Source organism: Pseudorca crassidens, chromosome 13 (genome assembly GCF_039906515.1).
Source record: "Pseudorca crassidens isolate mPseCra1 chromosome 13, mPseCra1.hap1, whole genome shotgun sequence".
NCBI lineage: Eukaryota > Metazoa > Chordata > Mammalia > Artiodactyla > Delphinidae > Pseudorca > Pseudorca crassidens.
In genome coordinates, this window is record NC_090308.1 from 18,739,788 (window position 1) to 18,752,821 (window position 13,034).

Below are 13,034 nucleotides of genomic sequence, written 5' to 3' on the forward strand. Positions count from 1 at the left end.
TGTGAATAAATTAATGATGATTCCATAGAATTTCTCATTATGACCAGTGCTTGCAAAGTTTTCTCTCTTCCAGAGACACTATAATAATTTCATGCTTTCACATACATAATAAAATACAAAAAGGAACCCAGTATTTTGTCTTTAACTTTTTTCAAAATTGCAGCCAGTATGTTTTTAGTAGCTGGGGCAGATCACATCATCATTATGTAATCATAAGCTTCTCAGATAAGGAATTTTGATACTCCTGTGGACAATTTTTGTTGAGAACCTGCCATCCTGCAGTGGAATTTAGAAAATATTACATAATGAAGGAACTATGTCATTGTTTCATTGGTTGCCAAAATGGTTGCATTAACTATGAACAAGTTCAATGGGTAGTTTGTTTTGATTCACAAAAAGGGGAAGTTGAGGTGAACAGGACAGCTGTGGTTGGTGATGTTATTGCTAACTTTCTTAGCTGGTCTTATGGCCATGTGAGAATTGCCCTTATGCTTAGAAGACAAAAGCTGAGGTATGAAGTTTCATGATATCTGCACCTCAGTTCAGATGGTTCAGGGAAAAAACAGTTAACCCAATTCTGAAATATATAGTTTGTAAAAATATGTGTATCTGGGCTTTTCTCCACATATCTAGGGTGTATTATACTATAGGACAATATGGCATGTGTAATGAAGAGCCATTTATGATACGGTCTCCATAATTCTATCTTGATAGGCCAGGTGAGAAGGGGGGAAGTAGTGATTTCTACTTTCCATGCCTAAAGTCCCAGACTCAAACCATCATCTTGGAGTAAAGAATCCAAAAACGAACTAAACGGAAGAGAAAACTAGAAGAGAAGAGAGGGGAAAAGAAAGAATAGGAGGTGAATGAAAGCAATCCCCAGGACCCTTTCCCTGGGATTCTCTGCCGGTTTCCCCATCTCTGTCAGACTCTCCCGACCACCTTCACTAATATTTATTGCCTGCTTAGTTCTAGATTCTGTTCCCTCAGCAATTTTAAAGTGGATCTCTACTTATAACTTCATCGTAAACTATTAAGAAAATCAGCTTTAGCAACTGAAACTTGCATTTGTAGGAAATATGCCAGTTCACATAATGAAAGATGGTTGAACAACATGTGGCTGTGGGTTGATAAGAGCTTCGGATTGGCTCCAAGCTCAGCTCGGCATTTCTTAACCACTAGCTGAGAAAGCTTGGGGCAAGTGATTCAAGCCCTCTGGGCCTCTGACTTCTCATCTATAAAATGGGGTGATAATATCTGCTTTTAAAGGGTTGTTTTAAGGAATAATTGAAACGATGTCATCCATTCTTGTACTTGCATGAGAATATGCCTGATCAATGTTAGTTCCCGATCTCTATTGCCTCCCTTCTCCTTTCTTTCACTTTCTCCCCCTTGCCTTCCCACCCCTTCTTACCTCTTTCCTGCCTTCCCCACACCAAGGAAAATAGCAGCAGGCTTGGTGTGGGAGACCAATACAAGTGCCAGGCCATTGCTGTTTGCTTGCAGATCAATTGTCCATAGTTTACGTGCTGCCTCAAATTCTTTTTGCCTGACCTGTCTCTTAGGCCCTTGGCCCCTGGCTCTTGAGGGTTCTGGATGCTTCTGCAACTCCTACCTCAGAGCCTACCACTACTGTGTCATCTTCTGGCATCTGCAGGTGACTCTCTCTCCCCCAGAGGAGGCACTGGGTTCTAGAACTGCCTCCTTGGCAATTCAGCACAGCAGGAGCCCAGACCAGACTGTGTAAGACCCACAGAGACTTCTCCCCTTGCTGCTTCCAAATTCAAAGAAGGTCCACATAGCAGGACATGGACACTGGCTTCCCCAGCAGCTGCCTAAAGGAGTCAGATGACATCACGCCCTGTGAGCAGACGCTGACCACAGGAAGCAGAAAATAGAATGGCAGGAGTGCATACGTTTTTCTCCCTTCCTTGCTCCAACAGACAGTCCCAGCAGCCTGTCCAGAGACCTCTGTGAGGCTGAGCTGTGCTCAGTGAGGCAGCGTCCTGCTCAGTGACGCTTCACCGTAGTGGTAGAGGTGTTCCGCCACGCTTCTATGCCTCCCTTCCCTTTTCCTCTCACTCTTGCTTTCCTGGGATTGTATCTCCCAGTAATGCATTAGCACTTAACCTTGCTTAGCTTTCAGGGTTCAAGGGAACCTGAGCTAAGTATCTGCGCACTACATTGCTCAGGCTCTCTTTCCAGCGTCTTCTCCATACGGTTGGCAGAATGGAAGGACCTAATGGGAGACTGAAGAGCCGGAGAGAGGAGAAGCCTCGTATCAAGGTATCCTCCCCTCCCACCTCAGGAGGTGTCTCAGGTAGTATCTGTGACCTTCCCTGTGTCCCTCTAGCCCAGAGGTGGGAATGATTCCTACTGTTGCTCATCTCTGAGTTGCCTCATTGCCACTTTTTACTTTTTTTTTTTTTTTTGCAGTACGTGGGCCTCTCACTGTTGTGGCCTCTCCCGTTGCGGAGCACAGGCTCCGGACGCGCAGGCTCAGCGGCCATGGCTCACGGGCCCAGCCGCTCCGCGGCATGTGGGATCTTCCCAGACCGGGGCATGAACCCGTGTCCCCTGCATCGGCAGGCGGACTCTCAACCACTACGCCACCAGGGAAGCCCCCCTTTTACTTTTATAACCAGTTTTTTACCTTAAATTTCCTCTGTTGAACCACCTGGCATGGGTTCTTTCTTTCCTGACTGAAACCTGACTAATATAAGACACAACAAAAGTTTGATTTTATTTACCACTGTTTGTGGTATGATTGAAATCAATTTCTCCTCCATAAAATATTATATTTATAAGATATTATATTTATATTTCTAAAATCAATAACGTAAGAAAACTGGACTTTTAACTACTTCAAAGGAAATTACCATAAGAAAGTTTTATGGGTTACCACAAAAGAAGTCAAATGGTTATTTCAACATTTTAAGTGGCATTTGATATTTAAAGTGAATAATCCTTTCCTAAAGGTTATGTTTCTCAGTTAATATAAGTGCAAGTCCTACAATCACCTTTTAAGTTGCTTCCCTCCAGTCTCTGTAGTGGTTACTGAGAGACCTGGCTCTGCATCTTGAACCTGGTAGATGGCAAATTGACGATGTAAGAATATAAATGCTATTATTTGGTAAATGGGATTCAGATTTCATTTGTTTCCATACCTCCCGTGGTGCTTATGGGAAACAAACAAACATCCCCCCTCACCCCAATGCCAGGTGTTATTGAGAACGGGCATAACTTTTATCCTGCAGGGTACACAGTACTATGAAAATTGGACCCCAAGAGATTTGCATTTATAGCAAGTGCTCTGTAATGGCTCAGCAAAGATTTCTGGGATCTCCTTCGATAACACTGCATGAGTGTAATGCAAATGTGATGCCAGAAATACTTCAGTATCTAGCTTAAAGATGCATGCAGACAGCCTTTCCTCTGAACTTGGGGGTGGGGGGAAAGTCTATCTTCTGGAGTATACAAATGGCACTACACATGGCATGTGAGCTCCCATTCATGGCCTGCCAGCAGTCAGAGTAACAGGAGGGAAGTCTGAAAGGGAGCTGGGGTGCAGAGTATCTTCAGATTGATTTGTTTTCTCTTGCCAGGGTTGTATTTGTTTGTTTGTTTGTTTGTTTTTCTTATACTCTGAATAACCAAACTGTGTAGTTTCATAAACTTTTTCACAGCAGTTGTCTGCACTAAAGATTCAATGCTGCCACCCATGCTGGGGAGGAGGTCTGAGATGAACATGTGACACCCTTTGGGTCACAGGAGAGCATAAAGCCCAGGGCTTCTGGGCTGTCCCAATCATATGACTTCAGGTCTCCCTGGTTTTCCCAACCATCCAGAGAAGATAACCAACCCAGAATCCACTGGTCTGGCATCCTGTGGTAAGAGTCAAGGAGAAGTTTTAGGCCTCTCAATTTCAGAGGATATATTCCTAATACCACCAGACAGCCCCATGTGAAAAATTCCATCTGGATAAGAATCAGAAATGGATTCTTGGGAAGAAGCAGCACTGACGTATGGCCCGTACACAGTGGTTTGCCTGGAGTCACTCTTACACTACTGAAATGCTTCTGTACTGGTTGGAAACTAATGGTGTCTCCCCAAGCCCCCTGATTGCCCCATACTACCCTATCCATGTAAGATTCCTCACCTAAATCTTCCCATGATCCAACAACTCAAGGATTAACCGTGGGCATAGCAGGAGGCCTCCAGGACCCTGTCATAGCACTAAAATGGAGTTCATTCTGATTGGTTGGTTATCATGACAATTATTAAATATTTTTAATATCACACCTGCAGAGAAGGCAGTGACATTTGCAACTAGGGTGAGTTGCCTCAGAAGTTTTTTTCACACTCAAAGTGATGGATTCTACTGAGAGCTTGAGTCCACCCAGACAGCTCTTCTCAGCTGCTAAACGATGTTGCAGGTTCCAGATCCTCCACATACTTTGATCAGCAGTGATAAAGCTTTTCCAGCTGCTGTACCAGCACTACTAGACTCTTGCCCTAAAGGCCCCTAAGTATACTTCTCAGGGCCTCTCCCTCGCATGGCTGGTTCTACGGCTCCTGCAAATGGCATAGCAGCGTGGCCATGTGGAGAGAGAGCAGAAGCCTCACACCATATACATTCCAGCCCCAGCTGTGCCTTGTGACATTTACTTGACGGCTTGTCTGCTCCCAGAGATGAGTCACAGAAAATTAGAGATGGGAAAGACCTATTAGGTCATTTAATCCACACTCCTGCCAGTTCACAATCACTCCCCTACACTCCATTTCCTAGTGCATCAGCCAGTCTGGTTTCTAAATAGCATGGGATTCAGAGAGTGCTCTTTCCATGTCTTCTTCACCAAGAATTCTCTCTACTCCATTCAGCCAAATGTCCAGTGTATGAGGTTTATTTACTCTAGTTTTAAATATACAGTAATATCATGATCACTCACTTGCCCCAACCTGGAAAAAAAAAAAAAAAAAAAACTTCTGGGAATAATTAGAAGTGAAGACTCTCTTTTGGCTGGAAAATACCAGTTTCAGGAAAATTCAAAGAACTTGGTAGAGAAAAGAGAAGTGGTAAGCAATGCTTTTGTGTTACCTCATTTCAGCTTCTTTTATTTTAGTTATACATTTATTTGGAATCGTTCAGCTTCTGCTTTCTTTGACAATAGCTAGAACTATGGGTAAGCAGTATCATTGGCTTTGGTTTCCGCGTTTACTTCTGTCTTAATTTTTAATTTGATTATTCATCCCCTTGCTTTCTATATCGTATTTAAGACTGCAGCTCATCATTACGATTCAAATAAAGACTATTCTAAATATCCCAGTGGTTTGCCTATTCCATTGCCCAATCTTTCTTTGTCTTCCTCATTTTTGCTAAACACAAGGACAGAAACAGTATGCCTGGTGCACCCTTTCTGGACAGTCTGGTCAAAGAAAAATGTCTGTGTTTTTCTTTGCTTATGCCCAGGCAGGAGGTCTCCTCATGGACACCGTCCAAGAATGCATGTGTGGCTGGCTTACCTTAATTTGACCCTTTAAGCAAGGCTCACTGCACACAGACCGTACCATTCCACTCTTGTTCATTTGGATTTTGTAATCATCAATGTTCAACACCCCTTCATGCCAAGTTCCAACTTGTACATAGTCATAGCGATTAGCTTCAGTGTACTGCAGATTCATGATATCATACCTACAAAGAAAGCAACACGTGTGTCTTGGAGAAGATGGACATGATGTAGAAACCAAAGGAATTTAGTAAATAGGTAATAATAGAGAGAAGAAAGAGAAAAGTTAGAATCATCCCATGTCCCAATGCCAGCTACTGTCAATATTTTAGTTTATTTAGTTATGTATCCTCTGATTTTCCAAAATGTATATTCCATTCTTCAGTCTCTGTTTGTGTATCATCCATATTCATTAAAGAAGATATTATTCTTGTACTTTTCTCTCTGCTTATTCTCAAAAAGATCTATATGTGCTGAGTCGATCACCATATCCTTCAAATCATTATTCACTAGATTATTCTTTGATCAAGTAACAATTCTTCAGAACACTAATTTTTAGCTTAAGTACTTTTATTCCAAATTCCTTTTTCACATTCAGTTGCCATTTTAATTACACTGGATTAAAAGAGGTGAGTTTTACCAAGTCTGGAACTTACTTTAGGTGCTAATAGAGCACGAAATCTGAGAAATGCACCTTTAATTAGCAAGGATGTTTGGGATTTAACATCTTGAGCATTGACATTTAAACTGGTCTCTTCCTTGATCAGGACAAACATTTCTGAATCCAAGTAATTGGTGTCAGTTATTTCAAATGCTGCAATGCTGCACAATGGTAAAATCTACATTTAGAAATCTTCACTGTAGCCAGAGTGTGTTCTGGGGATCAGACACATCATTTCCCAGTGTGGGCAGTGGAGAGCATTTTCCAATTTGGTGGAAAAAACACAGCATTTGACATTAGAATGTATAAGCTGGAATCTCTTTCCTAATGTTTTAATAGTAGATTATACTACTTAGGAATGTCACTAAACTCTGTAAGGCTCACGGGGTTCTTGTGGGAATTTACTAACATAAGGCTGTTCGCAATTGGGAGAAATACCTATGTAAGGCAATATCACTATATCATTCACATTAGTAGCACTATTAATGTGCTAAAACACTCTGGTTATTTCCATACTATAAGGAAATGAGAACATCTTTGTGTTGTCATAGTCATTTCTCTCTCGGTTATTGACAATTCTCTGGTATTCTTCAATCTTCTTTCCATGTTGCTATTTACTCCAAGGAAACTATAACTCAAGTGGCAGTTGCCCAAAAATGGATGCCTGACTCTCCCTCAGTGGCTCTGCAAAGTGGGGTTCTTTCCTACAGTACCTGTGCATTCTTCACTCTCCTGCACTAGAATATGAGACAATATCTCTTACTCTTTGTGCATGACCCAGAGAAATAGCTGGCAATTAACTAACACATATTCCTCTTCCTCAGCTCTCTTCCTCCCCTCCCTAATATCCCTACCTAACCCATCTCGGAATTCTTTCCCTCTAACCCTGATACAGACTCAGAATCCTCCTCAGCCCAGCACTCCAGGAAGCTACTACCAATCAACCTTAGCTGGCATCTGAAACCTACTGGTCATATCTGGCCTAGTTCTTTATCTATACAGCTAATATCTTTTAATAGCTTTGCTGCCTGTTCTTAATGTGCAAACGCATCCTGTCACCCACAGGATGGCTAGTGGCTTCTCCACAATCAGATTCTGGCAATTTCTATAAGTAGCAGCTCCCTAGAGGGAAAGGGGACTCTCGGGGCATAAAGGAAGTCTTTCCCCTACTTTTCCAGGTGAACAAAACTTACATGGAGTGAGAAGAGAGAATGGTGCAACTGGAGCACGTTATTCACCTCTCTGCTTTCTGATTTTTGGTTAATAGAGGGGTCTCATTCCTCTGGTTGCTGAGACAAACCAGAATGTTCTCAGAGTAGCTGTCTGAGTGATATCCACGTGGGTATTAACTGTGGGCTGGTGGCTCACATTCATCTTGCTGATCAAGGACACTAATCTACACCTGCAATATTTTCCCATTGTAAGGTCCTTATGGTTACAGAGCCTGCTGTGTTTGGTATGAGTAATTCCCTTTTTCATTTCCTTTAATCTTTATGTTTTACTCCATATTACATTGTGAAATCTCCTTACATACTTTCAATGCAGGCTTAGGTGTAATGCGAGCTTTAGAATATCTTTTTCCTATAAACCAGTTTCCTAAGACTTTTATTTCAAATTCCTCATTTCAATAGGAGAAATCAGTTCACACTTAATTAGCATTTAGGAACTGAAAAATTCACAATATTTTGGTATGAAAACATACTTTTGAAAAGTCCCAAAAGCTGGAGAAAAAAAATGCTTGAAGATACCAAGGGAAAAATACTGACTTACTAAAAAGAGGCCTTCCCCAGTGCTGTGTGTGTTAAGAAACACTGCTCTTTTCTCTTGACCCCAGAGTCCCTTCTAGCACGTTGGTGGTTATTTGGAATATCCTCAAGCTGTGAACTACAACTTTACAGCATCCTTTCAATGCATTCAATCTATGTTGCATGATGATTAACTAAGATAATTACAAGAGGGACCAAAAGCATGAATGACAGTGTGACAGGAGATAGAAACAGAGGGAAGTCGTTGAAATAGAAATTGAATACAGATGAAGCTGACCAATTTCAAGCCTGTGGAAATGATCCTTGAAAAGGGACCCAGGGGAAAACTCTTGATTTAAATACGTAATTAAAGATGAAGGAGAAACAAGCTAAAATTGTGGGCCTATATTTTGGATAGTTTACAAATAGAGAGAGGAGGAGGAAACTCATGTCTACGCTGTGTGGGAAATGCATCTGGCCCTGTCCTAGGCACATTTTGTATGTTATAGAATCATGAAGGAAGGTTTCCATTCCAAATCCAATCCTTGATAGAACCTGGTTTCCAGTAGAACCCAGGATTACAACCATGGGTTTAAAGGGGGGTGGGGTGGGGGCGGTCAGTGCTCTGAATCACTTTTTCCTCTGGTACCATTTCTTAAGGTGCTCAGCTCCTGGAAGCTTTCCACACGCCCAGGCCCTGCATCATTCCATTCTTCCCACTCTCATTTTCATCTAAAGCTGCTCCCACCTCACTGGCAGCTTGGAAGGAATCTGATAAATTCATCGCTTTAATTGCTGAGTATTACTTATAGCATTTATCCTTCCTGGAGCTGTTGGATTTTGACAGGGAGAATGCACTTAGGCCCCGCAAGGCACTCTCTAAACGTAGAACTTTAAGCTTACATGAAAGGAAGAGATATGTGAAGAATTATTTAGGGTCAAATAGTCTCTTACAGTACATTTGAAATGACATTAAGAAGGTTGCCAGCAATTCTGCCTAATTTTAGGATTAGCTAAAAGGCAGCACGATGTGGCAAAAAGATTACAAGTGTCAATTCAGACTGCACGGCCTCTACCAGCTACTCTCTGCGTGACTTTAGGTGAGTTTCTTCATTTCTCTGACACTCAGTTTTATCATCTGTAAAAGAAGATGATGATATGCCTATAGTGATGAGGATTAAATGATTTGATGATCTGTTTTATCACAACATATGCTTTTCTAAAATCTCTCACTTTGCAAAATTATGTACTGAAAGATAACAGGGCTTAGGAGGAAAAAAAAAAAAAGATTGTGGGCACACTGTGCAGTAGCCAGACTGAGGGCCTTTTTTCTTTCCTGTTGCAGGTTTTAAGTTTTATCCCACTGTTCTGATCATCCCTTGCCTAAGAAAATTCCTATGAAAGAACACAACTACTGTTTATACTGATATCATTTTCTGCATACCAATTACATATGAGCTAACTGGTACTATAAAAGCAAGTGTTGCAGAAGAGACTGTATATAAAATGACTTGGGAAAAATATATATAGTTAGTTAGATTTAATTTTCCTTTGCTTCTTGATTAATTCTTTGGAAGCCATAGAGACTGAATACCAGACAGAAAATTCTTTTCTTTCTGGTTCCAAGAAACAGGTTAGCAGGAACATAAGTTAACCTGAAAAAAAGGGATACATATGAAGACTTGGTTCTCGTCATGTCTTAAGCTCTTTAAGCAGGAATAATATTAAAATATTCCACAACCAGTATAGTATTGGGACTAATCAGTTAGAAGGAGGCTGACCTGATGTTGGCAGTGCCAGGGAGAATCCTGCTGGTCAGGTGTAATCTCCTTAGTATCTTGGGCTTGCAGGGAGGTCCCAGGCATTCTAAGGGAAGACCAGGGATGATAGCTGTATGTGTGTGTGGGGAGGTAGGGGGGTGGCACTGGTAGGATGCAGGATTGTGGGTATTTACCAATAAGAAGCTTTTCAATGTTTTATAATGTAATTTCCATCTAACATTAGCCCTTTCTTTTTAGCTATCTCGTTGCATCTATCCTCGTTTGCGTCTATCCTCGTTTGTGTCTATCGTCGTGGCACCCAGAAACCATGGAACCAAAGGGAGCCAGACCATCCATCTGTCTGGCTCGAAGAGGATCACAGGGTTATTTAGATCCATTATGGAAAAGACTGCTTTACCTTCCAGGAGCATCCCCTTTCTCATCAAACCACACCTCCTCTCCAGACACACCGATGAACGTGGACTTGATGAGGAAGTCCAGGAGTTTGCTGCCATCGATGGGCTTCATGGCATCACAGAGGCCCACATGGCCAGGGCAGAGGGCATGGTGCATGTTCTGTAGCCCATGTGCCATGGCATAGATGGCGTTGATGACAAACCCCATCTTACTGTCCTGGACATAGTTTTCTTCTAAGCTTTCATTGCCTGTAACATAAAAATAGATCACTACCAAGGTTGCAGTAATGAAGTCTAAACCTGCATGTTTAATTCCCAAATGCTTTTCAGGGCTCTCAGAAGAAGGGAAAGCCAAACCTACCTGTTCAAGCTTTGTATTTGTGACTATCTCTGCTGTACTCTATCTGAAAATAGTTTATTCAATTTTATTTTCTGAATTCAATAACAGCTTTATAACATATAAAACAAACGCCACAGAGGTGAAAATAAAGAACTTTCACATACTGCAAGGAAATCCTTAAGGAGCAATGAAAATAGCTCTTATTTCCTCTGGGTTCACAGAGACTTATATTAAAAGCCTCCCTATATCACAGTCCTGGAAAAGCATTTTTTATATCCTTTGTGACAATCCACAATCCATTGTAAATCAGTTTGTGCATCATCTAAACCCCAATATTTTCTCTTGATGATTCCACTAATTTTATCATCTCTAGAACCAAAAAAACCTAGAGTAAAAAGAAGAACTAGGTAGTATGAATTTCTTCTTCTATATGGTTGGTGGTACAGAAATATTTGAATAAGATTTGCTAATTATTAGAAACTCAGGTAAAATGTTTCTTGATGGAAGAGTCACACTACACATTTAATCTAAACCTTTAGCTTTACGTGTGAATTTCAGATACTCTGCGATCATTTCTACCTATGTCACAGGTGACAGCCTGAATAGGTCACTGAACCCCAAGGTGTCTGGGCTGGAGAATAACAGAGTATCTTAGGAACTTAGAGAGCTTGAAGTACTTAGAAGAAATGGTAAAGAGTTTTGACTTTGACATTGAGCTTGAGATGAAATAAGACATTTACAAAGAGTTCTATTTAAGGCTAATCTATTTAGGTATAGTTGAAAATGTAAAAAAGGTACATGTGCATCTACTCTAAGAATGAGATACAAAATACCCAGGTCAGGTTGAAGGGGGGACAAATTCCATTTTAACTCATCTTCCAGTGTTGCTTAATAAGAACTTGTTAAAAGTGTGATTTGCTAAAGTAATATTTTCCTAATTGAAAGAACACTTCCCAAGAGGAAATAGGAGTAAGAGAGGCAGAAGGGGCATTTTAAAATCAAACTGCACAGAATAAGTCTAGAAGTTATGTAAAGCAGAAAGCAAACATCCTCCTTGAAAAAACTGCAAAGTCATTGAAATAAGGTAATTTATGTCTGCCACCCAGAACCCCTGGGTCTTAAATGTTAGTTTGCTTTCGCTCTTTTTTATATTGGGATATAAAAGAGATAAATTAATGCCATCGGTCTGATAAGTTTTAAATGAGCCTTTAAATACAGCCCGAAACTCCCAAGTGCTGGAGCTAAATGTTAAAGCTGTTAGAATTAGATAAATTACCAGGAGTTAAAGAAGAAAAAAAATAGACAAAAATTGGATGGCAAAATAACCTTCAATGCAGCAGTAACTGAAAGGGTTCTAGCAGCTACTTAAACGGTTCTACTAAAACCATCTCCTTGAAGTGGCAGCTATTAAAGTCAACCCTAGGAGCAAACTGTCAAAAAATGTGCGTTCTTTTCTCTGTTAGGGACAAACCTTATGACCACTGAGTCTGTTGTTTTGTTTTTATTTTGATAAATGCTACTAAAAATGTATTATATATTTTAAAAAATTATTGTGGTGTCCCCAGTACAAATTTCTTAAGCTGTCTTGTCTAGTGGATGCCTTATTCATCAGCATTGGGACTGTAACTGGTCTTGGATTTCTTTGAGATCAATGTTTTCCTTTTGATCCTTATTTAGGACTATCATATAACTTAGTGTCCAAACTGGGTTACTTTTGTGAGTGACGTGAGTAATAATTATTCCAGAAACACCGGTGTAATTAAGGCAAACTGGTCAAATGGTGACGTGTTTCTTGAGCCATGCTGACTTCCAACTGTATCTATTTACTGATGTTATGAGTAAGATATGTGTGTATATATGTATATATATATGAAAAATATATAAAATAACACATGTAAATATATATACATTCATGTATATATATGTATATTTATTGATACATATACACAATAAACAATTAGTGGAATATTCTTCTTAATTTAAACTAATTTTACATTTGTTTTAATGGGAAATATACACATTAATAGTAATACTGGCTACTATTTTTTGTGTTTATTATATACAATACTCAAATAATGATATCATGATAATCCTGCCAAAGGGACATGAAGCCCACCGTTTATAAGTGAGGAAAGAGCAGTGGTATGAAAATGCCCCCTTGATACTTGTTCTTTCTGTAAGTTGGCAGAAACGTGGGTGTAGATATAGAAGTCTACAGAGGAGACACTTTTCTGGCAACTGAGGACAGGGCATCCTTCTGTGCACCAGTATCATTTTCAAGCTTTTTGAGGTCTTCTTCCTGGGATTGTTCCAAATGTGCACAGCTGTCTCTCTGACTAGAAGTACTAGCACTCAATCTATTAACTGCAAATTAAGACAAAGAAGCTCATCCTGTCAGTATTTATCATACAGAAAACCAGGAGGCTAGGCACATGTTTTCAGGGAATATTTGTAACTCAAACCCTTTTCCAAACAAACACAAACAGCTTGTGTGTTTGTGTAAATCTAAAGTGACACATGCACTTCCCTACCCTGCCAGTCCCCTGGGTCTACACATGAAGGGGGTGCTACTTCCCATCAGTAAGAAGTCTCTCTTCAGCTACTA

General features: G+C 40.4%; 1 protein-coding gene across 1 annotated transcript in view; it reads right to left on the bottom strand.

Annotated features, from left to right (window-relative positions):
- GRM1 (glutamate metabotropic receptor 1) overlaps positions 1-13,034 on the bottom strand; it is a 402,342-nt gene that overhangs the window by 56,750 nt on the left and 332,558 nt on the right. The window contains exons 7-8 of the mRNA XM_067701842.1: positions 10,092-10,338; positions 5,524-5,692 (exon numbers count right to left, since the gene is read on the bottom strand). Of these exons, the coding sequence (XP_067557943.1) occupies positions 5,524-5,692; positions 10,092-10,338 (416 nt within the window). The remainder of the gene's footprint in view (positions 1-5,523; positions 5,693-10,091; positions 10,339-13,034) is intronic.